At 44.9% G+C, this 16,977-nt stretch overlaps 1 protein-coding gene across 5 annotated transcripts in view; it reads left to right on the top strand.

The window, feature by feature from the left end:
• Nucleotides 1-16,977, top strand: part of BCAS3 (BCAS3 microtubule associated cell migration factor) — a 1,718,074-nt gene that overhangs the window by 36,954 nt on the left and 1,664,143 nt on the right. For all 5 annotated transcript variants that reach the window (XM_069757219.1, XM_069757222.1, XM_069757218.1 and 2 more), the window contains 2 exons: nucleotides 1,449-1,546; nucleotides 10,971-11,025. In XM_069757219.1, coding sequence (XP_069613320.1) covers nucleotides 1,476-1,546; nucleotides 10,971-11,025 — 126 coding nt within the window. In that variant the 5' untranslated portion in view covers nucleotides 1,449-1,475. The remainder of the gene's footprint in view (nucleotides 1-1,448; nucleotides 1,547-10,970; nucleotides 11,026-16,977) is intronic.

The following is a 16,977-nucleotide window of genomic DNA, read 5'->3' as shown; positions in this document are numbered from 1 at the left end:
GACAATGCTCCATCTCATGCTGCAAAGAATACCTCTGAGTCATTGGCTGCTATGGGCATAAAAGGAGATAAATTCATGGCGTGGCCACCATCTTTCCCTGACCTCAACCGTACAGAGAACCTTTGGAGTATCATCAAGCAAAAGATCTAATCTATGAGGGTGAGAGGCAGTTCACATCAAAACAGTGGCTATGGGGGGCTATTCTGACTTCATGCAAAGAAATACAAGCAAAAACTCACAAGTTCAATGGATGCAAGAATTGTGAAGGTGATCTCAAAGAAGGGGTCCTATGTTAACATGTAACGTGGCCTGTTAGGAGATTTTGGAGTTAAATAGCTGTTTTGTTCAGTGAATGGGACCTCCTAATGCTGCAAATTCCATAAATGAGCATTTTCAGTTCTTTAAAACCTATCAAATGTATAGAAATTCTACTGGGCCTAATAATTTGGAACAGTGCATTTTGAGTTTTTATTTATTTTGGAGATTATACTGTTATCATTGGGAGGTTTCTTCAATAAAATTCGATGTATAATCTAACGGGTGAAGACTTTTATTAGACTGACTGTCATTTGCACCGACCATTTAGGAAAATCCGAGAAAAATATCATTTGCATAATAATTTGGAACACAGTGTATACAGGGTGGGCCATTTAAATGGATACCAGTATCCGTTGTTTCAGATGCTGCACATCTCGTATCGTAAGGCAGTTGTCTATGCTGTGAAGATACGAGATGGGCAACATCTGAAACAACGGATACTGGAAGCCTGTGCTAGCATTTCTTCTGTGGTGTTGCTATCAGTGTGTGAAGAGTGGGAGAAGAGGGTTGCATTGACAATCGAACACAATGGGCAGCACTTTGAACACATTTTATAAGTAGTCATAAACTTGTAAATAACTCATGAAAGAATAAAGTTACTTTAAAACCAAGCACACCATTGTTTTTCTTGTGAAATTCTCAATGTTTGATGTGTCACATGACCCTGTTCCTATTGAGACTAAACAGCAAGAGCACAAGAAGAGGATTCAGAGATCCTCCAAAAATTCGAAAAAAACAGCAAAACGAGGCAGAGATGCTTACCTGCCTAGGCCTCTAAACAAATGCACTAACAGGATGCAGTGGACCCATGTGGTTAAGATGGAGACTACACAGGTGCTGCTATTGCCAACCAATTCTTTTTATCTTTCTCTCCTTGCTCCTTATAAGAGCTTGCACAAGTCCTCCTTGACCGTCTGTGGCTTGCAATTCAGACTATCTTTAGCATGTCTGATAGATTAAATATGACCACACATTGCTATATGTGATGCAAGATAATATGAACATTAGAACTACCGATTTGCAGACAGTCATTTGTAGAATTATATCGTATGTCGTAATGAAATGGTTTGCAATGTAAAATCGGTCAGCCTAATTATTATTATTATTATTTTTTTTTTTTTTTTTTTCAGATCTTGTAAAATAAGTCACTAGTCATCATGACGACGGAATCTCCACGGCGCCCAAGTCGTTGTACAGGAGGAGTAATGGTCCGGCCTCAGGCTGTCACGTAAGAATATCAGCTGTGGTGTTCATGGTTTCTTAAAAATCATGAATCCTTACTTTGCAAAAAAACCAAAGCGTTAACTGGTTCCCAACCAGCAGCAAAAATATTCTTTAGGGTTGGGTAAAGGTTCCAACTCTCCTCTCTATCATTCATTTTCATTGATCATCAAGGTGCAGTAAATGCACCCACAAGGTCAGCAAAAGGAGCAGGGCTGTAGTGCTAACCCTAATCCTGGCTGATTAACTTTTTGTATGCCACTGTTAATAGCAACAGCTCCCTCTGTCATCCCAGCCTCCCAATAATGACCTCCATGGTTGCCATCTTGTTACACCTACATTACTGACAGAATACATTGCAATGCAGAAGTATCATGGTGCATTATCTTAGTAATCAAGTCAATGCAGGTGAAAGCCCTATAGGAGGACTAAAAAAAATATTCTAAAAATATTAACCAAAGGAATACAAAGCAATATGTTCTCCCTAATATAAATTTTTTACTCTGTAAATGATAAAAAAAAATCAATAAAATTGTTATTTATTTTATACACTTATATAGTGACTAGATGGCAGCCCGATTCTAAAGAATCGGGAGTCTAGAATCCATATATACTTTATTTATTCAAATGTAAGAATAATACAATTAATAAATAATAGTAAGAAAGAACAAAAAATGGCTGCGCTCACCAGCTCTTGACAATTCTTGTTATTTAAGGTACAGTTACACAGGATCCATGAACATGCTTATGAGGGGAGGGATGAAAGACATCAGACTTAGCACGCTGTTTGCGCTTACGTGTGGCATCGGCGGCTTTTCGCTCTGCATCATTACCATACTTTATATCAGACCTGATCTTACGTGCGCCATCATAAGCTTTGGACTCTGTGTCATTAGTATACTTAACAGTGTCCATGCGCTTGCATCTATCCTCTGTACTCTTGTTAGCACGCTGTTTGCGCTTACGTGCGGCAGCGGCGTCTTTTTGCTCTGCATTATTAGTATACTTTCTATCAGACCTAATCTTACGTGCGCCATCAGCAGCTTTGGGCTCTGTGTCATTAGTATCCTTACTATTAGAGCTCATGTTGGCTAAGCTAAACAGCTTTAAGCGTGGTGGTAGCAAACAACAGGTTAATAAGAGGCAGTGTCAGGTAGTAGGAAAATAGCCAGTTAATAATAGGCAATAGTTCTTTGCAGGAATGCAGATATTAATAAATAGGCAGTTTATATTGCAGAGAAATTGCTGGGCAATAATGGACAATGTCCTTATGTGGCAAATAATAGAGCAATATACCCAATGTGGCAAAGAAGAGGTTAATAAACGGCAGTCTCTCAGTATAACAGTCAGTGAATAATAGGCAGTATATGGAGAAAACACCAAACAAAAGTTCAAAATTGGTGTGAAAATGTCACTGAACCACTTCACAACTAAATATATATAGTTTTGGTAAATGGTATTATCATTTTTTTGACGAAATTCGGCAGGAGCTTGAAGAGCAACGTCACTGGGCCCGCCTCCACGCAGTAGAAACTTGCTGTGAGGTAAAAATTCAAAAATCACACCAAAATGGCGGGCGGAGTGTGTCACAGTACGGCACGTTTCTGATTGGTCGCTCGCAGCAGGCGGCAACCAATCAGACACTGGACACTGTTGACGTCACTTATCTCCGGACATTATCTCCGGACATTAGCTCCGGACAGGAAGTTGGCACAAATTGCAGGAAGTAGTATTCTAGGCAATTATATATTAGATATCACTGCGTCTATAGCTACCCAGTATTTTACATTGCCTTAACATTATTTAACTTGTATCATGAGTGACAGGGAAAAAAATTAGGGAAAACCCCCAGAGATTGCCATTGTTGCTTGTCTCGCTCCTATAAAAAAACAATCAAAATGATAGATGTACCCCAGAATAGTACTAGGAAAAAACAAGCCTTCACATTGCTTTGTTCACAGGAAAAGAAAATGTTATGGGCATTTGAATATTTATTTATTTTAAGTTTTTAATAGTGCCCCAGGAGTAAAACATAAAAAAAAAAAAACTTTCAAAGTTTGGTATCCCCATAATCCTGACAATCTGCAGAATAGAGACGTCATTGTATATATTCTGCATGTTAAACGCTACAAAATCTATACTATAAATAAGACCGCCAACTTCCTGAGTTTTAGCAAATTCCTCCCATATCAATTTAATACAAACTTTAGAAAAAAGATTTATGTATTCCACTAAGGTGCTATTGAAAAATACATCTCACCCTGCAAAAAGAAAAGTCTTCCTACGGCTGCATCAAAGGAAAAGTAAAACGTTGTGGATCCTGAAATGTGTTTATGAAAGCTGTGTCCTGAAAGAGAACATGAGAGCTGATAAAATCTGCCTGTGGTTTGGGCAGCATGTATCAGACATTGGCTGTACGATCTCCGCCAGCTATGTTTTGACTCTGAAATGCAGCAGCGTTGCAAAGAAAAACATACAATAAAAGCCGTTGGGGAGGCACATATGAGGCTAGTCAGAAAAGTGGTCCACGGTGGCTTCTCTCTGACCACTGTCCTTGAATGACAGGTCTCTCCCTATACATTCATGCAGAGCGAGACCTGTCACTCAAGTGGAATGGGGCAGAAAGAAGACGTAGGGGACCCGTCTGTCCAACTAGCCGCCTGTGCAGCTTTTTCTCCGGCGACTTTTAAAGTCTGTTTTCTCCTTTGCCTCATTGGGGGACACAGACCATGGGTGTATGCTGCTGCCACTAGGAGGCTGACACTAAGTGATACAAAAAAAGTGATCTCCTCCCCTGCAGTATACACCCTCCTGCTGGCTCTCAGCTAACCAGTTCTTGCTTAGTGTCCGTAGGAGGCACACGGACGAGTCTGCTATTCACACCCAAAACTCTTTATTTTATTTTTACCTTTTACATTTTTGATTTTAGATTTTTTTTCCATGGACGAATGGGGCGACGGATCCTTTCAAGGTTCCGATCTCCCCGAACTATCAACAGGCGAGCACAGAGAGTGTCGTCTCTCCATATCCTCTCCTGTGACGGGGGATGCCAGCCTGGGCTGATTCTTAGGGGTGACGGGTCCCTTCAAGGGCACCGATCTCCGTAAAACAGCACAGGTTGAGCGGGCACCATCCAACACAATTTCTAAAAGTGGATCACCTGATGCATGTAAATGTAACCAAGCACAGCACAAGAAAAAAAGGACAGCATCATAAAGAATGGGATCACCACAAGTCAAATGTCAAACAAATATACAACAATCTTTATTTAGACCACACCACACAATAACTATGTTAAAAACAATTAAAAACTCCCGCAAACAATGGGAGATAAGGGTCCATATAGTACAAAGTATAATACTAAAACAGCATTGGAGAGTCTAATCTTGAGTGATGCCGGTAATGTTATGCAAATAGACAGTGGGAAACATAGTAAAAAAGCCCTATGTGCATGCTGTGTCACTTATAGATTAACCACATACTCCCTCAAATAGGTATCTGAGACACACTAACCCATGCAGGCTTAAAGAGGGTTTGCAGAGTATCCAGAGGGACCTAGCTGAAAGCGGCTGCAAAGTAGAAACAGGACCGCCCAGAATCCACTGTTAGAGAACCCCCTTCCCACAACAAAAAGACTAGCAACCGGCTAGATAAATGCCAAGACTCTAACAATACTTGACCCATGCGTATCGACGCTGGAGGCGTCTTCCTCAAGGTGGACCTAAATAAAGATTGTTGTATATTTGTTTGACATTTGACTTGTGGTGATCCCATTCTTTATGATGCTGTCCTTTTTTTCTTGTGCTGTGCTTGGGCACCGATCTCCCCGCAACCTGAACGGACGAGCACATGGAGTGTCGCCTCCATGTACCCTCTTCCCCAGCCAGGCCTAATGCTGGACAACTGGCCCTGTCTACCCGGCGGCTGAACTCCGTGGATGTACAGAGGCGCCCCTCTCTATGGCGTCCAAGCAGCCCCCACTGTCCCACCACTGTAAAAGCGGATGGCTCAAGGAGGTGGACGGTTCCTTTCCACCTCCCTAACAAAGGGATGGTGGATTGGGGCTTACACCTTTATCCCTGCACTGTCCACACTGCAATACCTGACCTGCAGCAGAACAATAGAGTGCGCGCACTTCCCTCGGCGCTGAAACCCAGTCATCCGCGGTGGCTCCATGCCGGGACGCGCACCCATGGTGAGTGGATCCAGTCAGCGATGGGCCTCTGCAGTGGGATATTCACATACAGGCAGCCTCAGCTTCCCTGTGGCCCACCTCCCTGAGGTAACGCTCCGGCCAGCTGCAAAAATTTAGCCCTCAGCTTCGGCCGATGTGTAGGCCGCAGACGAATGGGGCGACGGATTCTTTCAAGGTTCCGATCTCCCCGAACCATAAGCAGGCGAGCACGGAGAGTGTCACCTCTCCGTATCCTCTCCTGCGACGTGGGATGCCAGTCCTGGGCTGATTCTTAGGGGCGACGGGTCCCTTCAAGGGCACCGATCTCTCCCGGAAGCCACGCCCACACTATGGCGCGCTAAGGCGGATCCGCCTGCTTTTCTGCCGCTTCTCGCCTACCACGGGAACGCTCAATTTTCTCGCCTCACTTCTACCGCTGGTATCGCCCCCGCCGGCTGCAAAAATTTAGGCCCTGGCTTGGGCCTATTCATGGAAGTATCTAGGCTCCGCCCACATCGTGTCTGTGACTCCGCCCCCCAAATTGGCGCTTCTTGCTCTCTGCGAGATTTTACCACCTCTGCAACTCCCGGTGGCCATCTTGGTCCACACAGCCGACTCACACAGGGGCGATGGTTTTTGCATTAAAAGGGCACGACTCTACATCAGTACCCGGGTAAGGAAGTACTTGACCAGTATGCCCTGTGTTGTGAATTCTGTTGTCGGGCTCCCTCCTGTGGTCATGAATGGTACTTCGGCTGGTTCTGTCCATGGACTTCCTCTGGTGGGTGTTTCTGAGTTTCCTTCCACAGGTGACGAGGTTAATTCGTTAGCTGGCTGCTCTATTTAACTCCACTTAGATCTTTGCTCCATGCCACCTGTCAATGTTCCAGTATTGGTCTAGTTCACTCCTGGATCGTTCTTGTGACCTGTCTTCCCAGCAGAAGCTAAGTTCCAGCTTGTATTTCTTTGGTTTGCTATTTTTCTGTCCAGCTTGCTATTTAATTTGTTGTCTTGCTTGCTGGAAGCTCTGGGACGCAGAGGGAGCGCCTCCGCACCGTGAGTCGGTGCGGAGGGTCTTTTTTGCGCCCTCTGCGTGGTCTTTTTGTAGGTTTTTGTGCTGACTGCAAAGTAACCTTTCCTATCCTCGGTCTGTTCAGTAAATCGGGCCTCACTTTGCTAAATCTATTTCATCTCTGTGTTTGTATTTTCATCTTTACTCACAGTCATTATATGTGGGGGGCTGCCTTTTCCTTTTGGGAATTTCTCTGAGGCAAGGTAGGCTTTATTTTTCTTTCTTCAGGGCTATCTAGTTCCTTAGGCTGTGCCGAGTTGCATAGGGAGCGTTAGGCGCAATCCACGGCTATTTCTAGTGTGTTTGAGAGGATTAGGGATTGCGGTCAGCAGAGTTCCCACATCCCAGAGCTCGTCCTTTATTATCAGTAACTATCAGGTCATTCCGTGTGCTCTTAACCACCAGGTCCATTATTGTCCTGACCACCAGGTCATAACAGCCCTGGTTTTAAAGGCACATGACCAGCATGCCCTGGTCTTAAAGGCACATGACCAGCATGCCCTGGTCTTAAAGGCACATGACCAGCATGCCCTGGTCTTAAAGGCACATGACCAGTATGCCCTGGTCTTAAAGGCACATGACCAGTATGCCCTGGTCTTAAAGGCAAATGACCAGTATACCCTGCTCTTAAAGGCAAATGACCAGTATACCCTGCTCTTAAAGGCACATGACCAGTATGCCCTGGTCTTACAGGCGCATGACCAGTATTAACTGGTCTTAAGGGCACATGATCAATCCGAAGCCGGTCACCCTAAATGAGCTCAGGAGCCCTCCGCCGCTGGTCGCAGTTTATCCCAGAGTACCTAGTCCCCCTCAGTGGACTTTGTCACTAACCGCAATCCATGGTTTCTCTGACCAAGAGATTGAATCCCTCCGTGAACCCTCTGTGGCTCGGAGTGCTTGCAGGACTGATATACATGGTCCCTCTCCTACATGGGAGCCGTCGGCTAGCAGGGGCCGCAAGTATTCTAGAAACGTACAGGCATCTAGAAAACGGAAGTTTCATTTACTGATCTCTCTCCCCAATGATTTGCTGAAAACAAGGCTCTGAATATGGATCGAATATGGCCTTGGATTGACAGAGCTTCAGAAAAGGATTGACTCGCCTATTTATTTCATCAACCAAATTGACGAGCGATTCACTGGACAGAAGCCTCTACGTGGGATGCCATACCAGGTCTGATTTTTAAGGGCGATGGGTCCCTTAAAGGACACCGATCTCCCCACACCATCAAGAGACGAGCACATGGAGTGTCGCCTCCATGTATCCTCTTCTGCATCCAGGCCTAACGCCAGACAACCTGCCCTGTCCACCCGGGGACCTCAACTCTTGGTATGTACAGAGGCACCATAAGAGGAAAAACCTCCACTATTCTAGACAAAAAAAACACCAGTACACAGGCAGAGATGCTTACCTGTCCAAGGCCTCCAAAAATTGCACTAGCCAAGGTGCAGCGGACCCAAGTTAAGATGGCAGATATACAGGTGCAATAATACCGATAAGGCAGCCACCCTACGATCAGGAATTGGCCACTTGGGGCACCTGTGCAAACAAATAGTCTGTATGTGGCATGTTCACACAGGAATGCAAAATATATGGCTCAAAGCCTATTAATGACGCCATATAGCGGGCTAACCATAATGCATCCTGTGTGAACAGAGGCCACAGTATACAGAGCCATCTAGGGCCCAGCTGCACCCTGGAAAAATATACAGTGTACCAAAAACATAACAATGTATGCAAGGTATTGGTCGATATTATGGCCACAATATTTAAGCTGCCAACCCACGTCAAGGGTCCTTACATGTTTTTGGTGCACTGTATATTTTTCCAGGGTGCGGCTGGGCCCTAGATGGCTCCCTTTTTTCTCTGCGTTCTTGTCATCCTGATGAGTCTTCAGAGCTTGCCGCTCTGTTCTTTCAGACTTTTCCTTATTACCATCAAGGCAAGGTTGTCCTCAGGCCATCCCCTTCCCTTGTTACCAAGGTGGTATTGTATTCCCATTGTTACAGGGGCATTGTCCTCTCATCTCTTTCAGCTCCAGTCCACAAAACGGAATGGGTTCGCCATAATCTGGGCGAAGTGAGTGCTCCGAGTAGGTACGTATTGAGGACGGCGTCCTTCCGAAGGTTGGACTCTTTATTCGGGCTTCCCGACGGTAAGAAGAAGGCTTCCTGATGGTCACAGGAAGGGTTTAGCTGTTTCATCAGCCATGTTAGCCTGGTGGATTCATTTCGCCATCCAGGAGTCGTTCCGTGCTACATGTCAGCCTATCTCCCTGTCTGAGGGCTCTAGGCACCAGACGTCGGCAAGCACGGCTGCAAGCTTGCAGATTCGTCCAGTCCGCATGCATTCTTGAAGTACTATAATTCCCACACTTCCACATATGTGAGTCTGTGCAGGCGGACTCTGCAGGCTGCGGTGGCGCACTTGTAAGTAGTGGTTACACACGGCCTGATCTATTGTTGTCCCCACCCAGGGACTGCTTTGGGACATCCCATGGTCCGTGTCCCCCAATGAGGCGAAGGAGAAATAGGGATTTTTGTGTACTCACCGTAAAATCCTTTTCTCCGAGCCATTGATTGGGGAACACAGCTCCCACCCGATTATTAGCTTGTGCTTGTTTTTATAATTTGACATGCTATACTCTCATATATATAATATGACATGCTATACGCTCATATGTTGTTATTGATCTCCTACTGCTTTTGCACCTAACTGGTTAGCTGAGAGCCAGCAGGAGGGTGTATACTGCAGGGGAGGAGCTAACTTTTTTTGTATCACTGAGTCAGCCTCCTTGTGGCAGCAGCATACACCCACGGTCTGTGTCCCCCAATGAATGGCTCGGAGAAAAGGATTTTACGTTGAGTACACAAAAATCCCTATTTTCTCTGAAACGCAGCAGCATTTCAGAATCGAAGATAACTGGTTAGTGTCTGTTATACATGCATCATGTGTCAGCAATCAGGTTCCTGTTAACAGGCCTTTGGTTTTTAAAGAAGACTTTCGCTGGTTTTATTATGTTAAAATGGCCAGAGTTTAGATTCTATGTGGGCTTTAGCAGAGACCTTTTTTTTTAGGAATGTTGACTTTTTTTCCCCCCTTCAGGATTTTAACCCATCATAGTCAGGAGGCACCATGCAGGAAAAAAAACACGCCCCTAGAGAATGTCCGAACCAGCTTTCTTCTGTGTGAAACAAATGACACCCTTTCTTGGTTTTCTCACTAATCCCACTCTGGCATGTACTTTAATTACAAGAGGGGAAGTGGGTAGAGCAGAACTATGTGTCATTACAAACCACCTTTTGCAACTGCAACTCTCATTGTGTGGGTGAAAGGAGAGTAGAGCAGAGCTGACAGTTCTGTGAGATGTGATCTGTAGATGCAGAAATTTTGGTAATAACACACAGCTCCGCTGCTCTCCTTAATGATCTCCCTTGCAGCACCAACTGTGTCTACATGTAGGGGAGAGCAGGACTGTATAATCACATATCACGCAGTGAAACCTGGGTCTGACTTTCTCTTTGGGTGTGTGTGTTTTTTTTTTTTTTTTTTCCCCCTGCATGATGCTTCCTGCCTATGATTGGTCAATGTTAATGCAGGGGAAAAAGTACAGACCCCAGATAAAAATTTCAGCTAATGCCCTTTGATCTTAGTGAATATTGTAACCTAAATTTTGAAAGCTAATATCTTTGCAATGGAGATGAGAAATTAAAAAATAAAAACTACATTATATTCAGCTCTGCAGCTGCTAGACCATGATTGTGGCCAGTTAAATGAGCTAAAACTGGTAAAAGGTCTTCTTTAAAGGTTAATGAGCAACACAATCTTATGATGAATTCTATTAATGATGTAGCATTCTACATTATAGTTTAACATAGATGCAAAATGAAGGCATGTAGAATCTCTGCGTGTTTATTAGATATCATTAGTAGTTGCTTCTTTAGTGGAAGTTGTTCATTCTTACACTGCAGCAGAATCTTCTTTGTTTCCTGAGATGATATATTTTTCAGGTTTTGTTTATTAGATAAGCATGTTTTCATTACTGAGATGTTCCTAGATAGTATTAATCTTACATTTATTGGTACAAGGCCAACGTATGATACAAAGATGAGATGAGGCTGCTCTATTTGTTTGTTTGTTTTTTGTCTGTTATTTATTTTTTTATTCTGCTTGTATTGCAGGGAGCAGTCCTATATGGAAAGTGTTGTCACATTTCTGCAAGATGTTGTTCCACAGGTTAGTGCTTGTATTTAGTACTGAATTGGTATTTTAGGATGATACAGACACAGATTCTAACCTGATAAGTGAATTTGTAAGTGGGTGCTTTGTCGAAGTATTGTTTGATCCAGTCGATGCTCCTTTCACAATAGTGCATAAGTACTGCACATTATTAACCCCTTCCCGACCTTTGACGCCACGTAGGCGTCATGAAAGTCGGTGCCAATCCGACCCATGACGCCTATGTGGCGTCATGGAAAGATCGCGTCCCTGCAGATCGGGTGAAAGGGTTAACTCCTATTTCACCCGATCTGCAGGGACAGGGGGAGTGGTAGTTTAGCCCAGGGGGGGTGGCTTCACCCCCCACCCCCCCATGGCTACGATCGCTCTGATTGGCTGTTGAAAGTGAAACTGCCAAAGAGAGCGATTTGTAATATTTCACCTATTAAAACTGGTGAAATATTACAATCCAGCCATGGCCGATGCTGCAATATCATCGGCCATGGCTGGAAACACTAATGTGCCCCCAACCCACCCCACCGATCGCCCCCCCAAGCCACCGATCGCTCCGGTACACTGCTCCGGCTCCCCTCCTTCCAGTGCTTCGCTCCCGCCGTGCTCTTGTCCGCTCCCCCCGTGCTCCAATCACCCCCCCCCGTGCTCCGATCCAACCCCCCCTGCACTCCGATCCACCCCCCCGTGCATCATCCACCCCCCCGTGCATCATCCACCCCCCCGTGCTCCGATCCACCCCCCGTGCTCCGTTCCACCCCCCCGTGCTCCGTTGCCCCCCCCCCGCGCTCCGATCCCTCCCCCCATGCTCCAATCCCCCCCCCCCGTGCTACCCCCCCACCCCATCATACTTACCGATCCTGCCGGGGTCCGTCCGTCTTCTCCCTGGGCGCCGCCATCTTCCAAAATGGCGGGCGCATGCGCAGTGCGCCCGCCGAATCTGCCGGCCGGCAGATTCGTTCCAAAGTGCATTTTGATCACTGAGATATAATCTATCACAGTGATCAAAATAAAAAGAAAATAAATGACCCCCCCCCCCCCTTTGTCACCCCCATAGGTAGGGACAATAAAAAAATAAAGAATTTTTTTTTTTCCACTAAGGTTAGAATAGGGTTAGGGTTAGGGTTTCGGTATGTGCACACGTATTCTGTTCCTCTGCGGATTTGATAAATCCGCAGTGCTAAACCGCTACGGATTTATGGCGGATTTACCGCGGTTTTTCTGCGCATTTCACTGAGGTTTTACAACTGCGATTTTCTATTGGAGCAGTTGTAAAACCGCTGCGGAATCCGCAGAAAGAAGTGACATGCTGCGGAATGTAAACCGCTGCGTTTCCGTGCAGTTTTTCTGCAGCATGTGTACAGCGATTTTTGTTTCCCATAGGTTTACATTGAACTGTAAACTCATGGGAAACTGCTGCGGATCCGCAGCGTTTTCCGCAGTGTGTGCACATACCTTTAGAATTAGGCTATGTGCACACGGTGCGGATTTGGCTGCGGTTACACTACCATGTAAACCTATGGAAAACTAAATCCGCTGTGCCCATGGTGCGGAAAATACCGCGCGGAAACGCTACGTTGTATTTTCCGCAGCATGCCAATTCTTTGTGCGGATTCCGCAGCGTTTTACACCTGTTCCTCAATAGGAATCCACAGGTGAAATCCGCACAAAAAACGCTGGAAATCTGCGGTAAATCCGCAGGTAAAACGCAGTGCCTTTTACCCGTGGATTTTTCAAAAATGATGCTGAAAAATCTCACACGAATCCGCAACGTGGGCACATTGCCTTAGGGTTAGGGTTGGAATTAGGGTTGTGGTTAGGGTTAGGGGTGTGTTGGGGTCAGGGTTGTGGTCAGGGTTGTGATAAGGCTTATGGCTACAGTTGGGATTAGGGTTAGGGGTGTGTTGGGGTTAGTGTTGGAGGTAGAATTGAGGGGTTTCCACTGTTTAGGCACATCAGGGGTCTCCAAACGCAACATGGCGCCACCATTGATTCCAGCCAATCTTGTATTCAAAAAGTCAAATGGTGCTCCCTCACTTCCGAGCCCGGACGTGTGCCCAAACAGTGGTTTACCCCCACATATGGGGTACCAGCATACTCAGGACAAACTGCGCAACAATACTGGGGTCCAATTTCTCCTGTTACCCTTGTGAAAAATAAAAAAAAATGCTTGCTAAAACATCATTTTTGAGGAAAGAAAAATGATTTTTTATTTTCACGGCTCTGCGTTGTAAACGTCTGTGAAGCACTTGGGGGTTCAAAGTGCTCACCACATATCTAGATAAGTTCCTTGGGGGGTCTAGTTTCTAAAATGGGGTCACTTGTGGGGGGTTTCTACTGTTTAGGCACACCAGGGGCTCTGCAAACGCAACGTGACGCCCGCAGAGCTTTCCATCAAAGTCTGCATTTCAAAACGTCACTACTTTACTTCCGAGCCCCGGCATGTGCCCAAACAGTGGTTTACCCCCACATATGGGGTATCAGCGTACTCAGGAGAAACTGGACAACAACTTTTGGGGTCAAATTTCTCCTGTTACCCTTGGGAAAATAAAAAATTGCAGGCTAAAAATCATTTTTGAGAAAATAAATTTTTTTTTTTATTTTCATGGCCCTGCGTTTTAAACTTCTGTGAAGCACTTGGGGGTTCAAAGTCCTCACCACACATCTAGATTAGTTCCTTTGGGGGTCTAGTTTCCAAAATTGGGTCATTTGTGGGGGATCTCCAATGTTTAGGCACACAGGGGCTCTCCAAACGTGACATGGTGTCCGCTAATGATTGGAGCTAATTTTCCATTTAAAAAGCCAAATGGTGTGCCTTCCCTTCCGAGCCCTGCCGTGCGCCCAAACAGTGGTTTACCCCCACATATGGGGTATCAGTGTACTCAGGACAAACTGGACAACAACATTTGGGGTCCAATTTCTCCTATTACCCTTGGCAAAATAGGAAATTCCAGGCTAAAAAATCATTTTTGAGGAAAGAAAAATTATTTTTTATTTTCATGGCTCTGCGTTATAAACTTCTGTGAAGCACCTGGGGGTTTAAAGTGCTCAATATGCATCTAGATAAGTTCCTTGGGGGGTCTAGTTTCCAAAATGGGGTCACTTGTGGGGGAGCTCCAATGTTTAGGCACAAGTTCCTTGGGGGGTCTAGTTTCCAAAATGGGGTCACTTGTGGGGGAGCTCCAATGTTTAGGCACAAGTTCCTTGGGGGGTCTAGTTTCCAAAATGGGGTCACTTGTGGGGGAGCTCCAATGTTTAGGCACACAGGGGCTCTCCAAACGCGACATGGTGTCCGCTAACAATTGGAGCTAATTTTCCATTCAAAAAGTCAAATGGCGCGCCTTCCATTCCGAGCCCTGCCGTGGGCCCAAACAGTGGTTTACCCCCACATATGAGGTATCGGCGTACTCGGGAGAAATTGCCCAACAAATTTTAGGATCCATTTTATCCTATTGCCCATGTGAAAATGAAAAAATTGAGGCGAAAAGAATTTTTTTGTGAAAAAAAAAAAAGTACTTCATCATTTTTACAGATCAATTTGTGAAGCACCTGAGGGTTTAAAGTGCTCACTATGCATCTAGATAAGTTCCTTGGGGCGTCTAGTTTCCAATATGGGGTCACTTGTGGGGGAGCTCCAATTTTTAGGCACACGGGGGCTCTCCAAACGTGACATGGTGTCCGCTAAAGAGTGGAGCCAATTTTTCATTCAAAAAGTCGAATGGCGCTCCTTCCCTTCCAAACAGTGGTGTACCCCCACATATGAGGTATCAGCGTACTCAGGACAAATTGGACAACAACTTTCGTGGTTCAGTTTCTCCTTTTACCATTGGGAAAATAAAAAAATTGTTGCTAAAAGATAATTTTTGTGATTAAAAAGTTAAATGTTCATTTTTTCCTTCCATGTTGCTTCTGCTGCTGTGAAGCACCTGAAGGGTTAATAAACTTCTGGAATGTGGTTTTGTGCACCTTGAGGGGTGCAGTTTTTAGAATGGTGTCACTTTTGGGTATTTTCAGCCATATAGACCCCTCAAACTGACTTCAAATGTGAGGTGGTCCCTAAAAAAAATGGTGTTGTAAAAATGAGAAATCGCTGGTCAAATTTTAACCCTTATAACTTCCTAGCAAAAAAAAATTTTGTTTCCAAAATTGTGCTGATGTAAAGTAGACGTGTGGGAAATGTTATTTATTAACTATTTTGTGTCACATAACTCTCTGGTTTAACAGAATAAAAATTCAAAATGTGAAAATTGCGAAATTTTCAAAATTTTCGCCAAATTTCCGTTTTTATCACAAATAAACGCAGAATTTATTGACCTAAATTTACCACTAACATGAAGCCCAATATGTCACGAAAAAACAATCTCAGAACCGCTAGGATCCGTTGAAGCGTTCCTGAGTTATTACCTCATAAAGGGACACTGGTCAGAATTGCAAAAAACGGCAAGGTCTTTAAGGTCAAAATAGGCTGGGTCATGAAGGGGTTAAAAAGTGATTCCGAATTTTTGTCACTTATCCAAAAGATAGGGGATAACTGTGGAACAGTAGGGGCCACCACTAGGGTTGAGCGACTTTTACTTTTATAGGATCGGGTCGGGTTTCAAGAAACCAGACTTTCTCAAAAGTCGGGTCGAGTGAAATCGGCCGATCCTATAGAAAAGTCGGGGTCGGCCGAAACACGAAACCCAATGCAGTGCAATGGGATACTATGGTTCCCAGGGTCTCAAGGAGAAGAAACTATACCTAATAGGAATATACTCACCCTCGGACGCGCCCTGCTTCTTTCCGGCAGCCTTCCTTCCTAAGAATCAGCGCTTGAATGACCTTCGGTGACGTCGCGGCTTGTGATTGGTCGCGTGAGCGGTCACATGGGCGGTCGCGCGACCAATCACAAGCCGCGACGTCATCTAAGGTCCTTCACGCGCTGATTCTAAGGAAGGAAGGCTTCCGGTTAGTACCAGGGCGTGTCAGAGGGTAAGTATAGCAATATTTTTTATTTTAATTCTTTATTTTACACTTAAATATGGATCCCGATACCGATTTCCGATATTGCAAACATATCGGAACTCGGTATCGGAATTCCGATACCAGATTCAGAAGATCGCCGACCTCATGGCCGACCCCACACAGGGGTCGGGTTTCATGAAACCCGACTTTGCCAAAAGTCGGCGACTTCTGAAAATGGCTGACCCGTTTCGCTCAACCCTAAACAGACCCTTGGCAATCCTATTTTGAAAAATTAATAATGGCAAAACTTTAGTGCATAACTCGATACAATAAAATTTACGCTAAATCTAGGAGTATGTGACTGCAGGGAAAGTGTACAAAAAGCTGACTGTGATATAATATTGGTAAGGCACATTCTAGTCAAATGACAGTAGTTCCATAATGCTTACAAAAAATGTGTTATTTAAAGAGAATGAATATCTCGTACAGGGCAAAATAATATTACAGCTCAGGTGTCAAACTCATGCCTGATGGGGATATGGATCCTCTGGCAAAACGTCGCCAAAAAATAATAAATTATAGTTGTGGACACACACACACACATATATGCATACGCACGCACGCACGCACGATCCTAGAAACCGTAGCCGTGTCAGAACCAAAATGGACTTGGTCTTTGACAATCCAACCAAATTGCCCCAGAGTCTGTAGATCCATCTGCAGGCCCACTAGATTTTGAGCAAAGGATAGTGCTTTGACAAGAATATCATCCAGATAGGGTAAAATAATTATCCCCCTGGGCTGTAGCAGTGCCATAACTGGGGTCAGGATCTTCGTGAATACCCTGGGCGCTGTAGCCAGTCCTAATGGGAGAGCCCTGAACTGATAGTGATCTTGATTGACGGCAAAGTGAAGAAATTGCTGATGGGCTAGAAAAATTTGGTACATGCAGATAAGCGTCCCAAATATCTACCGAAGAAAGAAATTCCCTGGCTTCTATGTATGTGACCACTG

The sequence above is a fragment of the Ranitomeya imitator genome, chromosome 3 (genome assembly GCF_032444005.1).
Source record: "Ranitomeya imitator isolate aRanImi1 chromosome 3, aRanImi1.pri, whole genome shotgun sequence".
NCBI classification, from domain to species: Eukaryota; Metazoa; Chordata; class Amphibia; order Anura; family Dendrobatidae; genus Ranitomeya; species Ranitomeya imitator.
Note: the sequence above shows the minus strand (reverse complement) of the source record. Positions and strands in the feature narration are given on the sequence as shown.